The 21,389-nt window shown below is 40.2% G+C and overlaps 1 protein-coding gene and 1 long non-coding RNA gene across 2 annotated transcripts in view; both read left to right on the forward strand.

The window, feature by feature from the left end:
• REEP3 (receptor accessory protein 3) overlaps positions 1-21,389 on the forward strand; it is a 31,283-nt gene that overhangs the window by 296 nt on the left and 9,598 nt on the right. Inside the window, exons 2-5 of the mRNA XM_081861286.1 lie at positions 13,236-13,308; positions 20,588-20,664; positions 20,971-21,091; positions 21,268-21,381. Coding sequence (XP_081717412.1) covers positions 13,236-13,308; positions 20,588-20,664; positions 20,971-21,091; positions 21,268-21,381 — 385 coding nt within the window. The remainder of the gene's footprint in view (positions 1-13,235; positions 13,309-20,587; positions 20,665-20,970; positions 21,092-21,267; positions 21,382-21,389) is intronic.
• LOC309341682 lies at positions 458-5,103 on the forward strand. The gene is made up of 2 exons (XR_014156530.1): positions 458-2,749; positions 2,861-5,103. It is a non-coding gene; the product is annotated as an uncharacterized lncRNA (long non-coding RNA).

Here is a 21,389-nt window from a genome sequence, read left to right on the forward strand (position 1 = left end):
TCGCTCCTGCCTCTCTCGCCGCTGAGGCTTGTGGGGGCCGGAGGAGGAGAAGAATGCGGTGCTACTGCGCTTGCGCGCACAGCGGGGGTGATAGAAGTGCCCTCTGGGACTTCCTGCTGCTTTGATACTTGGGGTGGAGCGAAGTGGGCCTTTCCGCAAAAGCGCCGGTCCCCACATCCAGCGCATGGCCATTTTAGGGTGCAGGGAAAACAATCCTTATGGGCCTCGTCGTGCTCTTAGGCGCGCCCCTAACTTACGCGGCTCTCCGCGTACACCTGAGAGCGTCAGGCTTCGGTGCGGCAAACGCGGGGATTTTGCGAGTTCGAGTTACAGGGAGCTGCCCGCTTGGCTCTCGGTGTCGCTGTTTTTGGGACTACAATTCCCATCATCCCTGACTACTGGTCCTGTTAGCTAGGGATGATGGGAGTTGTAGTCCCAAAACAGCTGGAGGGCCAAGTTTAGAGGCTGCCTTACCTCACGTGCGATCATAGATTCACAGAGTTGTAGAGTAAGAAAGGGCCACAATATCATCTAGTCCAACCTCCTGCAATGCAGGAACCTCGAACCCATGGCCCTGAGATTCAGATTACCGTGCTCTACCTACTGAGCCCATCCCTAAGGCATGTTGTGTAAGGAGAGGAGGAGATGCGTTGGAGCGGGGCAGAGTCATGGCAGTTTTTTATTTCTCAGATGGGGGGGGGGCAATCACGCAGCCTGTTTAGCTTTAGAGACTCTTTCCCCTCAGCTTTAGATATGTGTATACAGTATATCATTGTGGTCATTGGGTGGCACTCAAATTATATAATGGTCATCTTTTAAAAATCTGATTATGGTTCCTGTTCACTCTATGATCCAGAGGTGGTCACAACTATTTAAAACACCACACTAAAAACAGTAAAGGCACGCTTGAGCCACAGCCACCTTTGTTGTCTAGAGCTTCGCCCTGTCATTGAAAACCGGTTTGGGGACTGAGCCCTAGCCAGTGACTCTAAACAAGCTTTTATGTGACTGCTGGCTCATAAGTTTTATTTGTAAACATGGTGCAGTGATACTCTGTAAACGAGAAGCTCCTTATATTTTTGTAGATCTCCCCCCGTTTTATAAAAAAAACAAGGGTTTATTAGTATAATACTGATGGGTCTACTGATGAGTATGACCCAACAATGCCAGGTCTTCATCCTTGTCAGTTTGCTTAAATTCATACGATTTAGAAACTAATTGGGAGATAGATGAATGTCCACTACCTATAAAGAGACTTGAAGTGATGGGTTTGGCTGGACCTTGGATACACCATTTTGTGTTTTTATCAGAAATACCTTTGCCATCATAGGGGAGGGGGCTGTAGTTGAAAAGTTAGTGTACTTTTCCTATTGAAAGATTAGCATTTTTTGGTCATTGGGCAAAGTGTTGAAAGAAGAAATATTTTCCTGAGAAATCCTATATATTATCCATTAATTTCAACATTTAGATGATTAAAGAATGGCTTTTAAATGCATGTTGTAGTGATTTTAACCTAGTTTAACAAGAATTTGTAGTGGTTATAAGAATGTGATCTGGTAAATGTAGTTCCAGTCCCAAATGGCAATCTTGTGGCAGCTTAAATACTAATTTGGCAACCCTTATAATTTATTTCTAAATACAGTGTGATTTTTAAAAAACAAACAGTGCCTATTATTCTGAGGACTGTTTTAAAATTGTGGTATAAAAACAATCAAATGTTTTATGTCAGCCATATAAATTAGCATACACATGCTATGATTTGGAAAAGAGTAGGTCTCTGTTTGCTGCAGAGAACTCTGGCCCCGACAACACCAAACAACCCTTTTCTTTTAAGTACTCTTTTTTCGAGTTCAAAGGGCAAAGTGATGTGGCCTTATGAGGCCCACACTTGAAGTGAATAAAATTGTGATGTAAACCAGGCATTTTGAGAGTGTCTGCCATGTGAGCAAGCAATTAAATGGTAAATATATCTTCTTAAATGCATGTAGTCAACCAGTAGGCATGTTTCAGATATTTGGAATTCTGTAATGATGGTTATGAGGTGGAAATTGCACAGACAACCATGAAACTGTCATCTCATGGAAACGTTTCTGAGCAGGCAGTACTATATCAGATCCACTAAATTATATATGGACTGAAGGTGGCAGCAATTGCAGCTTTGAAGGTATGCATTATCCAATAGTTTGCGAACGTTTTCTTTTAAATCAGTCTTTCAACTTTAATATTAGTCTCCTGTTGGTGCATGTGTACAACAGCTTTGCAGGTTACAGCAAATTTGCAAGCCTACATTAAAAATTATCCTCCCAACTGCACATCCGTAGTGACTAATTATGGAAGTAGCAATTCATTGCCTAAGGTGAACAACCATTCCTTTTTGCTGATTAGTCTGTGTGGTTCCTGTAACTCCTTAAATTTTAGCACAATAGAAGCAAAAACCTAATAATGTTGCATACCGTATATGTACAGTGCATGCTTAATTTAATTAGATTAGAACATCATTCCACTAAAAGTAAACAAAATGGGCAGAATTCACCAAACCAGTCATTTCACCATAAGTCATGTGCAAGGATGTCTGCTTGAGCAACAGGGCTTTCCCCTTTCCTTCCCCTGTGCCCCTCCCCAAGTTGACTGTGGGGAGATCCCCCTGAACAGCACAGGGGTGGGGGTGTCATTCTCTCTGGCAAGCTGAAATCTTGGGGTAGATTGAATTATTAGATGAGCATGATGTTGAATTCCACCCAATGAGGAAGTGAAGCTAATGTTGGTGAGAATTATCAGAGAAGTATCTGAAGAAGTGTGCATGCACACGAAAGCTCATACCAAGAACTGACTTAGTTGGTCTTTAAGGTGCTACTGGAAGGAATTTGTTTTGTTGGTGAGAAGAGACAATGTTCTAGGGCTTACTAATGAATTAAAAACCGACACATCACCAGCTTCCAGGTGGCATCCACGCAAGAATTCTTAAAGAGCTTACACATGAAATTAAATGGTAGTTGCATGCTAGTTCATGCACACACTGTGGACCTTTCAGTTTTCTTCTTCCAAGATGCTTCCATGGAAGCAAGAGTTCTGAGGATGATACAGCAAAAGTATGTCTGTTTTTCTGCAGGAGGTTTCTCTGCTGCTTTCACAGCCTCAGAAACAAAACTAGAAGAGTAGAAACCTGATCTATTGTGGCAACAGTTGGCCCAGTTGAATGGGTTTTGATAGTGGAAAGAACAGTAGCTGCTGGTATGGTTGTTAATAAAGGAAGGAAGGAAGGAGGGTCCTTGGGGTGGCAGTGTCAAAGAGAATTGTTGTTTTTGCTCTGTGGCTGACAATGGCCAAATAGTGGGAACATTAACACATGGAAATATGTCTATCCTTGAGCATATTAATGAATGTGAATGGTTACAGCTGGGAGGTAGCATTCAAGCCCTAAAGCTAGGGCTTTAGCAGGTCTGTGCAGTAACACACAATAAATAGTACGTGACTTTCCATTTACTAAATATAAGTTTTGAGTAAGGTGTTCAGTCAGTAAAAGTTAACGTTTATGAAACCTTAAATTCAAAAACCTTGCCTTTCAATAAAAGGCATTTTTTAGAATGAAGAAAGCTTTCTTTAAAAAAAAACCTTAGTAACTAAATATTAGCAGTGTCTGGGAGAATCTCAGGATTTTCACCCATGTTGTGCCTGTTGGCTTATATTTAGAGGCGTGTGTGGACTTGTCTCATTTCTGGAACTTTATCCAATATGTGTTACTGCAGGATTCTGAATGAGATAGTTTTGATCGCCACTCTAGGAGTCATGTTGATCTCACCAGCTAGGTGATTCATTATGTGTTCATTCTTCAGTGTACTACAATGTCAACCCTGAGTACACTCTACATACTCCAAAAAGAGTTAACTTTCATGGCCTAGGTTCTTAAGGTGCCTTGGCCACACAGTTGACAAATAAGCTTCAGCTTGGATTCCTGCATAGTAGCAGGTTGGACCAGATGACCCTCGGTGGTCCCTTTCAACTCTATGATTCTACCCAACTTGGAAACTGGGGATATGATGAGGAATAGTGTAACTACCCAGGCAATCCCCACCCACCTTTGCAGCTTCAAAGTTGGAAGACTGGCTGACTCTTAACTTGACCAGAGGATGTGGCAAAGTAGATTTTTTGGAAGTCTGCTTGTGGGTAGAAGTATGTAATGAAGGGGTGTAAAAGGAGGAGCCGGTAAAATTAGCAACAGAGAGGCTGTGTAATTAATAACCAGAAGGATCTTTGTATGTTCTTTAATTTTAAGTGGTGGAGTTGGTGACATTTAGAGAATTGCAGGTGGGTTGGATTAAATACACATCTATGAGTTCTGTATTTCAAATGGTGTAATGTTTTAAAGAAGTTTTCATTGGCAGCAAAAGGGTATTTCCAGTTCAAAAATGCACTCATGTGGATCCAGCTTTCTAAAATGCTGTTTAAAGAATGAATGTTTTAGAATAGCCCTAACATTAAAAAAAATCTTTTTGCATCTCTGTTTAATGTGAACTGCCAGCATGTTTGTATAACGTGAATTTTGTAGCCTTAAGAACTGAAACAAAAGCAGCATTCATAGAGCAGCTAGATTTTTAAAAAGGAAATCCAAGAAGGTAATTCCTTAGAGGGAAGTTGTCCCTTAAAATCAGTCTTCAGTATTTATATATGTTTTAAAAGTAGACCCATCTGTTGTTGCCAAGGCAAATCATGCCACTGAACCATGAAAAATATTCCAGGACTTCGTAGGTGAATGACTTGCTCTAGAGAGGCAATGTCTGTGGACTAGGAATTTCAAGGGATGCTGTGACTAGAATTCTTGGCAACAAGACATGCTAGCAAACTGCTACTGAGAGGAAGAAGTAGAAGCACTGGGCTGATGGGATACTTGTCCTATGATGTAAGATGCCTGTCATTTCTTCTGTTCTGATAGAATAGATAGTGGGCATCACTGTACATGAGTGTAACATCCATCCCACAGTTATCCTCAGAATTGCTGCTGAAGGATTCTGCTGTGCAGAGCGATGCTAATTCTGTTCCAGCCAGTGAAAGTGGTTGGCATTTGGCCCTTGCTTAGAATTCTGTGTTGTATCTCAAGGAGGCTTTCTTTTTTTGTTAAACATGCTGCTGAGCTGTGGCTCATGTCAACCATGTTTGGAAGATTTTTTTAATTTTATTTTTTTATTTTTTGCTCTGAAGCTGTAAGGGCTATGAAGTCTTTGGACATAGTCCTGACAATGCCTGCTTTCATACATTTATAAAAGAAGAGCAAGTATTGGTAGTCATCCTTATCTAATATATGTGATAAATGGAGATCGACAGTACAGCACGAGTAGATTTGTACAAAAATGCTACTGCTGCTTCTTGAGCTATAGAATGCTCTTCCTTTAAGCATGAGGAAGAGTTCTAAAGATTAATTGATTCTTCACTATGTAAATTGAAACAAGGCTCAAAGGAACGGTGAAAAACTGTGCCTTCCCAGTTACGGGGTTACTTTCTGGAGATTGCGCCAAAAGTCAAAACTGCATATAGTCAAAACCCACTGGGTTTAATGGCCGATGGGATTGCCAAAGTCATTTTTCCCAGAACCCTGCCCTCTTTTTATTTATTTTGCCATGCACATAAAGCTGAATGCACATAAGTTAAATATGTTTAAGTGTAACTATTATTGGGAGAGATAGTATCACTATTAGAGTGGCAAAGAGTGCCATAGAGTAATCAGGAACAATAGTTTTTCTATATATTTGGAGCCCAATATTTATCTTTTTGGCTAGAAAGTTGTTTACAATCGCACTTTGTTGGTGGTGTCCTTAGATAACAGTTTTGGCTGCTTGTCAGACAATTGTTCAAGAGTGCCAGGCAGAGAACATTGCATGTACAATCACAAATCTGTCTTTTATGTGCTCTTCTAATACTTGGAGAAGAGTTGCTGTTTAAAACCTTAATGCAAATATTGGGAATAAAAAATCAGACTTATAAGCTCAACATGCACAAGATAGTATTTTTTAACTGCTGGGGAAAAGGCTGTGACACAAGGAAAAACCTTGTGTTTTATTTTGCTATAGGGGTCTGCAAAATATCCAGTGATCTTGTTGAACGCAAGTGTCAGGGGTTCAGGAGCAGAGACACAGGAGAAGGAGCAAATGGAGAGTGAGGAGGAGGAATACGAGGGGGGTGTAGGCAGTGACAGTGGTCAGAGAGAGTCCACGAGTCTCTCCAGCGAATCGGAAGATTCACAGAGAGGAGCGCCGATGGCCAGGGCAAGGGGGGTGCCAAGGGGGAAACCCCAGAAGGAAGGGGCCAGCGGGGACTCCCTGAGCAGCAGTTGGAAATCAGGACCAGCGTCCCCACCAGAGCGTAGTGGGGGGGAGGAGTCCCAGGCATCAGGACCAGTCTTCCCACCACCAGAGGGAGGAGATGAGTCAGGATTGGCCACGCCTCCATCGGAGAGCGGGGAAACGGTCAAGAGGAAAGTCACCGGCTGGGCGCGCGCGCCAAGTTCAAATGTACAGGCGAGCGGCACAGCAGGTAGCCCGGATAGGGAGCCAGGTCCCAAAGCCCGCCGGAAGGATGGGCAAGAATCAGGGGGGTCAGCGTCAGAAGAGTCCAGGAGGGAGGAAACCCCAGGGGGCAGAAGGACCCAGAGGAGGAAGGAACAGCGCAGGAGGTGGAGCCGGGCTAGGATCTTAAACTGGTGCGGAAGGGGCAGTGACTCAGAGGGGACTTCGCCTGTCTAGAGTCTAGACGTAGGGTTGCACGCTCTGGCTTTAAAATGGAAATTATACTTCAATAAAGACTTTTGTACATAATATCAGCCTGGCGTTGGTCCTCTGTGAGCTGGGACCTAGAGGGAGCCCTGACAGTAAGTCAAAGCTGTACTGTAACAAAGTGGCATTATGGATTGATAAAGGTTTTGATGTGATCACTGCTTTTTAAAGAGAGAGATCTGTGTCCTTTCTCACAATTAGCTGTAGAGATTTTTCCTAGTCCGTTGCTACCTATGATTTTTACTGTGTTCTTAGCCCTTTCTATACCAGAGGCTATTTCCATACTGTTTGAGAACTTGCCTCTCTTCCAGATGATTTGGAGATGGTCTCTGCATATGTAAATTAAGGTCCATCTCCTAGAGAAGCTGTCAAAATAGGAAGGCTCAATGCTACTTCACAGTCTACCCTTATCCTTAAAAGGAAGTTGGCAACTTCATGCAACCTACCAGAAGTGTTATTTCCTGATTTGGAGGATGATGCTGGTACCAAAGCCAGCAGTGAAATTTTTTTCTGAAAAACTTGACTTCAGATCTAGACATTTTCTTAGGGAGAACGATATAACTTGTTCGGTTCTTTACATATGTGGTTCCACTTTTGCAATAACTTTAAGTTTTATGGATGCAAAAAGTTTTTATGGACCCAGGTTTTTTGGGGAAGTATAGCTTGTTGTACTTGAACCATTCACAGTCACCTCATTATTCATTCTTCTGCTTATCCCCCTAGGTAGTGGGATAGAGATGAATGTTGTGAAATAGTAAGACTGGAAACAACTATTTTCAACTTTGCTTATGGTAGTTGCTCACTATTCTTTTTGTCTTCACATCTGTATCTTATAATGCTTATAGACTCAGTAAAAAGTTGATGTTTTGCCAGTGTTGCCACATTGGATCAATTTATCCATTATGAACTGTTGTGGTGCAATTGAAGCAATGTGGCAAGCACTTGATGATGATGATGAATTCCTCCAACTGATGTAATCGGTAACATTTTGGAAGTCCAAAATAGCTCTTGAAGACTTAAAAAGAATAAAATAGCAAATAATGTTTCAGTCTGGAAAACTAATAGGCTTTGCCCTAAGTGTCCCATTTCTAGGTCCTGGGGAAAGCTATATTCTATTTCCAATGTAAATGGCAATAGAAATAGCAGTATCCTAAATGTTCAGAAATGGGTTGCTGAAACTGGGCAAAGTGTTCCAAATCAAATTTCATCAGTTCTGTGCTTTAATACAGTGGTACCTCAGGTTAAGTACTTAATTCGTTCCGGAGGTCCGTACTTAACCTGAAACTGTTCTTAACCTAAAGCACCACTTTAGTTAATGGGGCCTCCTGCTGCTGCCATGCCGCCAGAGCATGATTTCTGTTCTCATCCTGAAGCAAAGTTCTTTACCTGAAGCACTATTTCTGGGTTAGCGGAGTCTGTAACCTGAAGCGTATGTAACCTGAGGTACCACTGTAGTTCATTAGTCCTACTGAAGTTTACCGGTATATGTGGATAGCTGAATCACACTGATGGTTTGGTCACTTTGTTAATAAGTAGCATCCTCTTCTCTGTTTATCATTCCCAGCTGATTCCTAAAGCATTGACCCTGTGCTTTTGTTCTGTTGAATTAGCTTCTAAGAAGGAAATGCACATGACTAATGCAGGTAAACAAATCTCAACCAGCAATCAGCAGTAAATGTCAGAGCCAGGTCAGGGCTGAGAGGCTGTATCTGATTCAAGGCCTAGTATGTGCTCTTACTAGGGAAGGGCAGAGTGTTTGACCAGGGTTGACATTATACACCATTCCATTTTGTGCTTGGAGAGCATCTGAGGCCTGCATTCAATCAATCCCAGGTAGTTCACTAAGCTAGGTCACTGCCCTGGCTCCTGAGATTCCTGATTCAGATCCCAGGATCACTGTCAGTAGGTCTGATCACTGCCTCCAATGTAACAGTGGACACTGTAGGTTATGCATTTAGTGTTAGTGTTCATAAATTGGCCCCCGCAAATTAAAGTAATCAATTGTAATTTTTATTTGGTAGGATTGCAAGCTAAGATTATTCTTGTCTAATTTTTGAAATTATTTTTTAACTGGAATGTTCCTGTAAAACAGGTGTAGGGGACTTGTGGCCCCTCAAATGTTGTTGGACTCAAAGTCACACCAACCCTCACCTTGCCATGCTGCCTAGGGCTGATGGGGATTGGAATTCAACAAAAATTTGGAGGGCCATAAGTTTCTCATCCTTTTGAAGAATGAAAGTCCATTTTCCTGCTTGGAATGTTAACTTATGCTTTTCAGTATCTTGGAAGACATCTATATTGATCTTTGGTAAAGTGCATATTTAATTGTTGATTAGAAGATGAGTAGTTAACATATCTTAATGTGTTGCCAGTCCTACTGAATTAGTCATCTCTCATGATATGCATGTTGGGTGGGGAGAATACACCTTTATAATTGCCATAATCACAAAGGTGATTTTTTTTTAAAAAAAATGCTAGCCAGTGCATCAAGAACATGGCATTTTCTTCTAAAGGAGCCCAGTATTAGTCTTAAAAGTCCTAGTTGGTCCTGGTTTACCAGAAGCAAACCTTGTTGTGTTGAATTTTATTCTCTTCATGTGGAAAACTGCTGTATTGATGTAAGGTATATGGAATCCTTGAACTTACCTGAGTGTCTAGTGTGGGTGGGGCCAGTTGTCAGAACATGTTTGGGAAGAATGTAAATGGATAGTGCATATATTTCATTATGTGAAATCTACCTCTGGTGAACTATTGCATACATTTGCTGTAGACCTGTTCTCTACAGACATGGATGCCTTAGGAAATACTTGAAAGAATTGGAGTGCTGCCAGTACCTGCTTTGTATAAAGATCAGCCATCTGGTGATTTAAAGCATGTTTCGCCAGACTGCCATGGCAACCAAGTATTAAACAGTATCTAGCTATTTGAGTTTAGAAAAACACTTCCTCATTGAAAGAAAGTGACTCCTAAAGCCTGACTATTCTGGTGAAGTGCACACACTAACATAACCTTACTAGGGAGATGGATCCCCTGTTTTGGAGACTCACAACATGAACTACAGTAGATTGCATGCTGAGTGTTCTTTTCTATTACATTATAACAGGGCACATTTCCTTATGGGCATTTGTCTACCCTACATGCCCTTAGTTACATTAGTGTTTGGCTCAGTCAGAGTTGCTGTCTTCTTTCTTCCCTAGGCTTCCTATTTGACTTAGTTCTGGTTCATTGCTGGTTCATTGGGCAAACAGGAAATATTAGGAATTCTGATGGGCTGTCACCCATCCTTCAGGTCAACCGCCTTCCTGTCTGGGCTGATGGATGTGGCATTTTGTTTTTCCAAATGTGAAGCTATAGCACAAATTCTGGCCTGAGTGTGGTGGATAACGCTCTGTTTCTGAGCCTAATTCAAGTGCTGGTTTTGACTTTTAAAGCCTTATAAGGCTTGGGACCCTATATGTAAAGGTACGCCTTTCCCTGTATGAACCCACCCAGTTACCAAGGTCATCATCTAAGTCCCTACTCTATGAGCCACCTCTAAAAGAGGTCTGGAGAATGGCAACGAGAGAACAGACTTGTTCTCTAGTTTGGCACCAAGCAAAGTCTTGGGGCAACACCTATGATATGATATTGTATTATTAATTCTGCTTCTAATATATTAAAGCTGGGATTTTATTATTGTGGGTTGTATTCAACCAAATCATTGTACTAGCTGAACCAGCACAACTATGCCCTCTAGCATGAGGTTACTAGACGTCCCCGTTTCGTGGGGACAGGCCCCGGATTTACAAATCAGTCCCCTGACAAAATCCATCTATTTAGTAGGAAGTTGAAAAGTGCCCCCGGATTCATTGAAAGAAATCTAGTAACCTTATGCTAGCACAATAGGACTTCTTGCTCCTTCCCCCTAAGCAACCCTTCGCCCTTCCCAAACTCTCCTCGAGAAACACTTACAACTGACCATATGATCTCCTTATTGCTACATTTAATACAACCTTGCATTTTTCCTTGGTTCTAAATCACTTTGAGACCTTTGTTGTGGAAAGCAGTATATAAATTTAGTTAACCTAACTTTACAAAGACATGAATGTGATACCGGTATAATAATCCTTTCACATCTACGGTTGAGTTTCTTGCCATGATTGTGTGCCTACCTTGTTATTGGTTTGTCTGCTGCCAGAGTTATCTCCATTGCAAGCTATATAGAGAACTGCATGCTGTAGAATGACTAGATACTTAAAACCTCACACTTCAATTTGAATATAAATATTTATTATATTTGATGAATGTATATTCTTTTTAGAAATCTCTGTCTCCATTCCAGAGAAAGCACTGTGTTTTATAAAGCTGGAGAAATAAAACAACCATGAACTCAAATGGCACTACATACATTTGTAAACAAGTCTATTAATTAAAAAGCAGTGTGTAATATAATTAGAATCAGCTGAAACAGTTTGACTGAAAATGGTTTTTTATTTAATGCAGCTAAAAGTCAACGTAGTGTCTTCAATATAAAAAGCAAGCATTTTTTGTCTTTGTATGATGTTTTGTTAATTGAACTGTGATATAGCTTATTTTACAGTAGTGCTGCCCCTAGTATGTTTCAAAAAGAATCCCAGAGCCTTTGCTACAGTGCATACAATAGTTAATATAAATACAGTGGTACCTCGGGTTATATACACTTCAGGTTACATACGCTTTAGGTTACAGACTCTGCTAGCCCAGAAATAGTACCTCAGGTTAAGAACTTTGCTTCAGGATGAGAACAGAAATTGTGCTCCAGCGGCGCGGCAGCAGCAGGAGGCCCCATTAGCTAAAGTGCTTCAGGTTAAGAACAGTTTCAGGTTAAGTACGGACCTCTGGAACTAATTAAGTACTTAACCCGAGGTACCACTGTATGAGTATTTATGCCTACAGAAATACTTCATTCATCCATCTAGCTTGGAGTACCGAAGTCTTCAGATAAACAGACGATATTCTCTCATAGGGCTACATTTGCTATATACGCTAGTTAGCAAAGAGTAAACCTGATACCTCTGTGAATAATTGCGGCAAGTGTGTGTGTGTGTGTACATACACAGCTGTAACGTACTAGAATCTCTGCCCTTTAGAGATATTTGTGAAGACATGCAGGAAAGGAAAAGAAAGCTCCCTGAGCCAAACCTTTCGCTTTGCCAAATATGTTAAGTGATAGATGAACAGATTTGTTTACCTCCATGCATTTCTATTATTTGTAGTTGTAGCACATTCACGAAGCTTCCTTAACTACAAATGCTGAAATTTGGGTCCCCTCCAAACCTGTAGCAAAATTTTGCAATCATTTCCCAGCATAAACAGTTTTCAGGGTACTGTAGAAAGAATTATTGCAATAACTTTTGCATTGGTTTGGAATAGCTTCAGTTTGATATACTGTATTGCTTTCTGTGCTTTTGGGGGATGGGCTGCAAAACATGGGGTTTGTACTGCAGAACAGAGAATGTTGGGTTTGGGGGTGATACCTATGATGATACCATTTTGATTATCAGTTGCTCAGTTTTGGGGGTGCTGCAAAATGCTGCAAAACAATTGCAAAACCTTGGCACCAGTTTGGAGGGGATTGGGGGGTGTAGTTAATGAAGCTGATTTTTAACTAAGTCATGGCTTAAACAAATAGGATTTGTGTTTTGTCGAGCTTCAAAGTAGTTATTCTATGTTTTCTATCTGTAAGTGTTATGTGTAATAGGTAAAACTTTTATATTCTTGTTGTGCTACCCATTAAATTCTACCTTAAGAGCTCTGCAGGTCATATAAATCACTTGCACTGTTGGCAACAGCCAGTTTAATGGTTTAGCTCCCAATGCAAAAGCCACTGGGGAAAATCCAAATGTAAGTGTGTTTCTGTAGGAATGGCAAATATGCAAGTCTTACTGCAGGTTGTGTAATGGGGTAATCTGTATTAAAAGTCTAATAGATTAAATCATGTTTGCCAATATTTTCAGGTTTTTTAAAATAAACTCACTATGCAGAACAAGAAATGTGTATATGACTGAATTTGAAATCCTTCTTAATCAAAGCAGCTAACCTTAAAGATCTGCATCAAAGACAATCGCCAGTCAACCATTTTTTTTGACCAAAGAAATAATATTTGGGAAGTATTTCATATTGAAGTTAAGAAGGGCCAATTACAGAGGCCAATCCAGTGCAATAAACAGAGACCATAGACAGGATTATGTTGGAACTTTTGTTAAGATTGGTTCATAGGTTAGCACTGAAATAAACTTCATACAGACTTCAGATGGGATAGTCCTGTTAACTGAAGCAGTTGTTCATTAGGTTATCTTGTGTTGTCAAAGTTTGCTTTGGAAAAACCAGTTTATCTCTTTGCTCTGGAAAAACCAGTTTATCTCTTTTTCTTTCTCATGCAATATTACAGATTCATTGTTTATTTATTGTGGCCTTCTTGTCAAACCTAAATACTTCTATTTTTTTCAACAGGCTGGTTTTTGGAATGCTGTATCCTGCATATTATTCATACAAAGCTGTGAAGACAAAGAACGTGAAGGAATACGTAAGTTTTGTTGCACTATTTTTGTATTACTGAGTTGCATTTGTGGTGTGATACAACACAGCTTCATCAAAAGTCATATGGTCTCAAGTTCAGTAGTATGTTTGGTGATGCTGCTGCTCACTTGAATGGGGCTGGGACCAGCATCGAAACTCCCATTGTGCTAGGCGCGTTTTGCTACAGGGGATTTCATTTATGCAAGCAGTTTCTAAGCTCAGGGCACAGTACTGCACCTAAGATTTCAGATTCAAACTGCTACTGCTGGAAAGAAAGGAGGACCTTTTTCTGCCTCCCTACTTCCAGCCACTCTCTGAAGACTGGAGAAGGGACCCTCATAAGAATATTAGGGGCTGGGCAGGGAGAGTATGGTTTTGTTTTTTGCAGTCTTCAGATGAGGACTAGACCATGTGAAAAATGAACATAAGGTTTTAGCTGCAGTTCATTCATTTTCAGCTTTGAATTCTTGTTGTAAAAAAAGTGTGCCTAGACACTCGATTGCGGTGCCCATAACCTAGGTTTAAGCTCCATTTAGCCCCTAGCTTTCATATCTCAGTTTCTAACACTGACTGGGACATGACAGTTGTGAGACCGAGACTAAGCAGTTGCACCAGCAGAAGTGCTGGATTGATGATGGCAGTCCCATCGGGGCAACTGCATGGTCCCAATCTTTTTGCCTTCATATCCCAGCCCCACTGAGGTGATCAGCAGCAACACTGGTGCTGAGTGGGTGGTTCCATCCCGTCTCATATACTGCTACTGCACAAGTTTGTGAACAGCAGACAATAATTTATTGTAACACCTTGTGATCCTAATTCATACCTGAGTGCGTCAGTGTAGAGAACACTGTGTAGGGAACAGTGTCAGCTGTTCCCTAATTTGATGCACATTTCCTTCTGCCAACCTTAATTGTGGTATAGGGTATACTTTTCCTGTGAAGCCAACCCACCTTAGGAAGGCTGAGAGCCATGCTGCATATTATTACATTGTGCACTGACCTAGAGGGTCGTGTGTCTCCCTCTTTCACTCTCCCATCTGCGGGGAGAGGAAGACTCCGCCTAGCCAAGATTTGGATTTATGAATAGGTGCGCTGTACAGTCAGTGGAAGTAAGACTCAAACTTCTATAGTGCAAACCTATCCATTACATTTCTGCTCAAAAGTAAGGACCGCTGAATTCAGGCTTACTCTTAGAGAAAAATGTGTAGGATTGCAGCCTTAGTTGATCTTAATGAAAGAGGTCTTTGTTCACCTACTTAAGCAGAAACTTTTTCATGTCTCCTGCTTATGAAAAAAATAAGATTAGAATCTGTTCTGTTACAACCAGTTAAACTTGAAGTGGAAGGCAATGAGGTAACTATTTCCAATGTGTGCCTTGACTGAAATTGGAAGAGTGCAAATATGCAGTTTCTTAAGTTCTATTATGTCCAATTTTATGAGAGTCTTTATGTAGTTGAATGAGTTGGAATCTGTGATCTTCTGCCTCTAGTGGTGTTTTCTTTTTGGTTTCTGTGTTTTTTGGCGGGTGGGCTTCTTTGTATGTCTTTTTCAATACAGCTGTCTATTCCTCTCCAGCAACAACGCACCTTCCAGTTTGAGAAAGGGGATCTGAAGCTCTCCTTCAAAACAAGGGAGTCAGAATTGTTATCACCTTGGTTGAATCATGTTGAGAACAAGTTTTCTCCACACAGCCTTCACAAAACATTAAACTTTGACAAATTTAGTTAGAGCAGATAGTATGTCCTTGAAGGTGAGATTACATAGGAACTATTCTGGAGGTGCTCTTTTCATCCCTTGGATGTGGTCTTACAAGGGAATAAACACTTTGACAGCCTTATCCGAGATAGCAGAGAGCTGACAAATCTTCTACAATCCAGGAAGATTAAAGGTCTTTGATTCTTGTGACCCATACCACGTGATTTTTAAAGTTTAAAACAACATTTTGTACAAGTTGTATATTCTTGCTTGAAAAATTAATTAAAACGCTTCCCTGCTTTGCATCTGAGACTTTCCCTACAACTTTACTGTGGTTCAAATTCTCAAAGGGCAAGCACAAACTATTTTTAAAAACAAAGATTTATCACCTGTTAATTACTAGTAGAACTTCAACCAACACAATCTATATACAGATTAGGCAGGAATTTAGGAGACAAGGCAAGTATATGCTTTGGTCTTGTTAGGATGTCTTACTAAGTTTTCATTGTTCACTTAATATTCGTGGATATGCATGAGTGGAGTTCAACCACATATAACCCCTTTCCCGCTTCTATAGTCGTCTTTACATGGGTAGCAAAAACACCCCAGGATTCAGTACAGACATTATTTTCAGTTACGTCTGAACTGGGAACTACGGCACAATGCTTCCAAACAAGCCAGGAATATAAGCCAGTATTTTCTTTGGAAGTACTTCACCATGGTTCCCTGTTTCAACACTGTGTAAATACTGTACATTGTCGTTATTTGAACTAGTATCTGTATATTGGGGATGGCAAAACTTTAGCCATCCAGATGTTGTTTGACTATAGCTCCAGTCACCGCTGGCCATTGGCCATGCTGACTGAAGTTGATTGAAGTTAGTTGCCATCAGCATCCGGAGGTTCCCCATCTTGCTGTATATGATTGTATGAGCATGGCTAATGAGATGGGGCCAGCTAAACTTTCCGCATGTGAAACTGAAATATTGCTTTAACTTGCCAGGTGAACTTTAGTTCCTTGAGACTGAATTAGCAAGCCTGTCATCCAGGATGTTGAGTTCGTAATTGCCCCAAGCAGGCACTGCTTGAAATACTGAATTATTAAACGCATTCTCTAAGGAAGCATGTCTCTTTGTTTAAAACAGACTCTCTTCCACAAATCCCCTTTCCACTAGCAGTTTAGTTCAAATAATTATTGGTAATACGTGAACATAATAATGTTAACTTCTCAAATGTAATTATCAACGCCTGGCATTTAAAGCTTTTTACCCTTAAGTTTTCCCCCCTTAAGTATATATAAAATGGAATAATATAAGTACAGAGAACAGAGACTGAAATTCATGAGACTTTAATTCAGTTGAGTTGGGTAAAGAGTTGGTATTGCTACTTTTCTTGCAAGAGTCACAACCCAACAACATCTGAAATGCCATAAATTATCCTCTCCTGCAGCAGTACATCTAATCTGTCATTGCTCTGTGTTGATGATTTACATATAAACATTAATATTTATATATTTTCTTAAATGTACACCTCACCTTTTTTCAGTCATGGAACCTGTGGTTCCTAGGTGGTCATTCATCCAGGTCTCATGCCTTCAGAGCACACCCTAACACATGCATGTCGACATTTCAGTTTTTAAATTCAGAAATCATGCACTAATAAGCAAGCATGTCTTCCATCAGAATATAAATTCTTGACCCCTGAGAAAAAAATCTTCATGTTTACATATTTCTAAAAAATCGGATTTGATTCCTTTTAGGAGATAAATCTTTGTTGATATGGTCTTCTTATGGATAGTATGTTAGTATGCATTAATAAATGATTTTTCATTGCCCCAAATGATCAGAAACATTCTTTTTAGCCCTGCAAAGAGCACTTTACCAATAAATAATTTCTCTTTTAAAATTGTGCAACCCACAAAATATGGCTCCATGGAATCACTAGGGCAGTGTTCAAAATTCTCATTGTGCTAGGCGCGTTTTGCAACAGGGAATTTCATTAATGCAAGCAGTTTCTGAGCTCTGAGCGCAGTACTGCACCTAAGAATTCAGATTAAAACTGCCACTGCTGGAAGAAAAGGACCTTTTTCTGCCTCACTACTTCCAGCCACTCTCTGAAGACTGGAGAAGGGACCCTCATAAGAATATTAGGGGCTGGGCAGGGGGAGTATGGCTTTGTTTTTTGCAGTCTTCAGATGAGGACTAGACCATGTGAAAAATGAACATAAGGTTTTAGCTGCAGTTCATTCATTTTCAGCTTTGTATTCTTGTTATAAAAAAGCGCACCTAGACACTCGATTGCGGTGCCCATAACCTAGGTTTAAGGTGCCATTTAGCTCCTAGCTTTCATACCTCAGTTTCTAACACTGCACTAGGGTGATTAACATGCCAGTGAATTACCCTTAAGTTTTAGAGCTAAGGCATTTCCCCCTGTTTCCTCTGCTATTCTTCCCCATTTCCTCTGCATTAAAGCATTCTGCTCAGTCTATGGAAGTTCACCTGAAGGTCAATTTTTTTCAGATGAAGACAGCCCATCAGTGTAGTAACTTCAGCTGGCATGTACACTAATTTAACTCTGTTCACTCATGCTTAAAATACCCTCTAATTCCTTTGGGAATTAAGCTTAGGATATCAGCACATGACTGGTGCTCTGTTCAGTCTGAAATGCTAAGAAATCTGTCTGAACCTGAGGAATTTCAAAAAATAAAGTGAGCGAAGTTTGCTCCAAGGGAAAATACATCTATGAGTTCAATGGTGTAATTTTAAAATTGATTACGTAAGGCTGTCAGCCGTCTAAATACCTTTTAGTTGATTAATAAAATGCATATAATTGCTCAACTGGGTGATTAAGTAAGTTTACATATCACAAATAAAAACATGTCCTTGCTGATTAACCCCCACCCCCCACGCTAGTTAATCGGCTAAAGATATTCTGTATTTTTCCATGTATTAAACACCACTGTGTATAAGACGCCCCCTATTTTTGGGGACTCAAAATTAAGAAAATGGGGGGAGATTGCCTCCGTGTATAAGACTACCCCCCCCTTTAACATTATTTTTTAGTAAAAAAAACCTAGTCTTATACACGGAAAAGTATGGTAATTAATTGATCTACTATGTAAATTACAACTTGTAGTTTTATAAAAGCTTTTTTTTTAGCTTAGCTTTGAAAATTGGTTTCTTTCTTTCTTTAAATTCAGTAGTGCTGTGTCTTTCAATTTTTTGTATTTTGGTATGGTGGCATTTTGATATGGTCTGCCTTGTGGAGAACTGGGATTAGAAGTGTCAGGCTAATAAGCTAGAGAAAAATGTTTTGCTCCAAAAAACTGTACTTCATGCATTTGGAAGCAGGATAACTTTGTAGAATATTCTTACAACCTGACTTTGAGAATTGCTTTTTAAACAACTAGAGCATAACTTTTATTATAAATTGAAACCCAGTACTTATTTATGTATTTTTTGTTTTAACAGGGAAATGGCATCTGGCTATTTTTGTAGTGGTTTGTATAGCGTAGTTAGCAATAGATCCCTTCTGGTAACCCTCTAAATTACCAAGTATGACATAAATGTGTGTAGGAAATGTAAAAGAGACAGATTAAAATATCCTATGGGAATAAATCCTTGGACTTAATACTGCAGTTCATTTTTCAAGCGGCAAAAATAGTGACTACAGACACTTTTCTTGCCCATCGCATGCTTTGAGAATCTGTGCTCTCTTTAAAAGCACATTTTAAGGAAGACTCTCCATGACATTTCATCCAGTCTGTGCTTCTGCATTCAGATTCTTTTGTCTGGTCCACTTACTGATCACGTTTGGATGACTATATATTCACTGAGGTTGAGATTTGAACAAGATACACCCATACACACACCCTTTTCATAAGCTGTGATTTAAATCAGGAAGTCTCTAATCACACTTTCCCCTTTCTTTAGAACAGGGAGACCATTCCTACCAAGTTCAGAACAAGTCAAAATCTTGAAACTGTGGTTCAAAACTGTTTTAAAGAGTCTGCCTTGTTCCAGAATTGATAAATGGGTGAAATGGGAAACTGGTTAGAGAATGTGGTTCAATCACAGTTCATGCAAAGGGGTGTACTGGCCACAGACTTATTTGGAGAAGGGCTATAGCTTTATAGGAGAGCATGTTTTGTTTGCAGAAAATCGTAGGTAGAGCTAGGAAAGACTTGCACCTGAAACTATGGAAAGCTACTCCGTCTCTATAGAGTCAATGGGTCAGTGATGGAACATTGATTTGGATTGTTGTGTTTCTGTGTCTTATTAAAGCAAGATAATGAACTTCTGAACTGGACTGGAACACGGTATCATTCAGTGAGTGGAGCATGCCAGCAGAAGTGGATATTTTGCTCAGAAAGTATAAGACTACCCACTGGAGCGAGGGATAGCTCTGATTAGCCTCTGCATAGGATGCTGGAAAGGGACGCGGGTGGCGCTGTGGGTTAAACCACAAAGCCTAGGACTTGCCAATCAGGAGGTCAGCGGTTCGAATCCCCGCAACGGGGTGAGCTCCTGTCGCTCGGTCCCTGCTCCTGCCAACCTAGCAGTTCGAAAACACTAAGTGCAAGTAGATAAATAGGTACCGCTCTGGCGGGAAGGTAAAGGGCGTTTCTGTGTGCTGCTCTGGTTTGCCAGAAGTGGCTTAGTCATGCTGGCCACATGACCCGGAAGCTGTACGCTGGCTCCCTCGGCCAATAAAGCGAGATGAGTGCCGCAAGCCCAGAGTCAGCCACAACTGGACCTAATGGTCAGGGGTCCCTTTACCTTTACCTTAGGATGCTGGAGGTCTCAAACTGAACACAGGCGATGGGACCCAGCTAAACCACTGTAATCTTTGCGGTAATTTGGTAGCTTGCTAAGGGCTGGTACTGTTGGACTGTATAGATTGCCATAGGTTATATTATAGCTATCGGGTCAGCAACATTCCTGTGATACAAAATGAGTAGGGTTCCATCTGACACTAACATAAATCATCAGCACTCACACAAAATTAATTTGATATAAAATTTTATTTTGGTGGAGATATCTATCTGTCCATCTATCCTGTACTCTGTACTGCTACTGCCAATACTAGCTTAAATGGACATGTATCACTTTCTGCAGCTTGCTTAACTGGTGAGAATTATATTTAGAAGATTCTCAGTGGTGCTACTTTTCTGTTTTGTCCGCATTAAAGGCTAGATTATCTTTTTTGAAGAAAGGGGTGGGGTGGTTTGCAAGCATGACTCCCCATTTTAAGGAAAGCGATGGAATGGAGGGTATTTTCTCCTTGTTGTATGATTTAACTCATGGTAGTGAAACAATAGCTGCTTCTTCCAAATAGGTTGTTTTGTTCATTTTCCAGCAGAAGTTGGTCAGGCTATCAGAGCTGCTTTGATTTAAGCTAGAGTAAAAGGGCTGTTTATCAGAAAGGTTCTGACTCTTTCAGCTGCTGCTGCTCCCTATGGTTCCCATCTTTCTAAAACATATGAATACAAGCAGCAAGTAAGCATAGTTTAAATCATTGCAAAATGTGTATCCTGTGTTTCTGTCATTGATGTATTGGAAATTAAAATGGTTGTCACATCTTTCCTTTTCAGGTGCGGTGGATGATGTACTGGATTGTGTTTGCTCTTTATACTGTTACTGAAACAATAACGGACCTCATGATATCTTGGTAAGATATGTTTGGGTTCAGAGCAGAATGTTACAATTCCAGTTGTGTTTTGACGTACTGTAGATTATAGTGTCACATACCCTTTATCCGAATTATCCTATGCTAGTTCTGAAAAAGGTAGAGCTATAAAATAGCAATAATATGTAAAACTAGATTAAGGATTATTGATAATTAAAGTAAAGCCAAAAAAAGCTTTTGTTTAAAACATGTTATTATTCAGTATCATCCAGAGCTTTCTGATCTAGAAGGAATGTGCCTGTTTCTAAAATAACAGAACCCAATTTTGAATTCTGATTTGTTTTGCAGGTTTCCATTGTACTACGAGCTGAAGATTGCATTTGTTATTTGGTTGCTCTCTCCATATACTAGAGGGGCAAGTTTAATATATAGGAAGTTTCTTCATCCTCTTCTTTCTTCAAGAGAAAGGGTGAGACATTCCTCTCTTTGTGGGTTTAAAATAATTTATTCCATAATATTAAAAAAATTAATGCAATTGGGGTGGGGAGGGGAGGAGAAACTTGCATTAGTACTTTGTATTTAACACTGAGAATGTTATGTCAAATTAGATTAATGTCCACACTGTTTGCCTGTTTTTCCCCTTAGGAGATTGATGAATATATTGTGCAAGCCAAAGAACGCGGTTATGAAACAATGGTTAACTTTGGTAAACAAGGCTTAAATTTAGCTGCTACTGCCGCAGTGACAGCAGCTGTAAAGGTAAATAT

Source organism: Podarcis erhardii (genome assembly GCF_964252035.2).
Source record: "Podarcis erhardii genome assembly, chromosome: 5".
NCBI classification, from domain to species: Eukaryota; Metazoa; Chordata; class Lepidosauria; order Squamata; family Lacertidae; genus Podarcis; species Podarcis erhardii.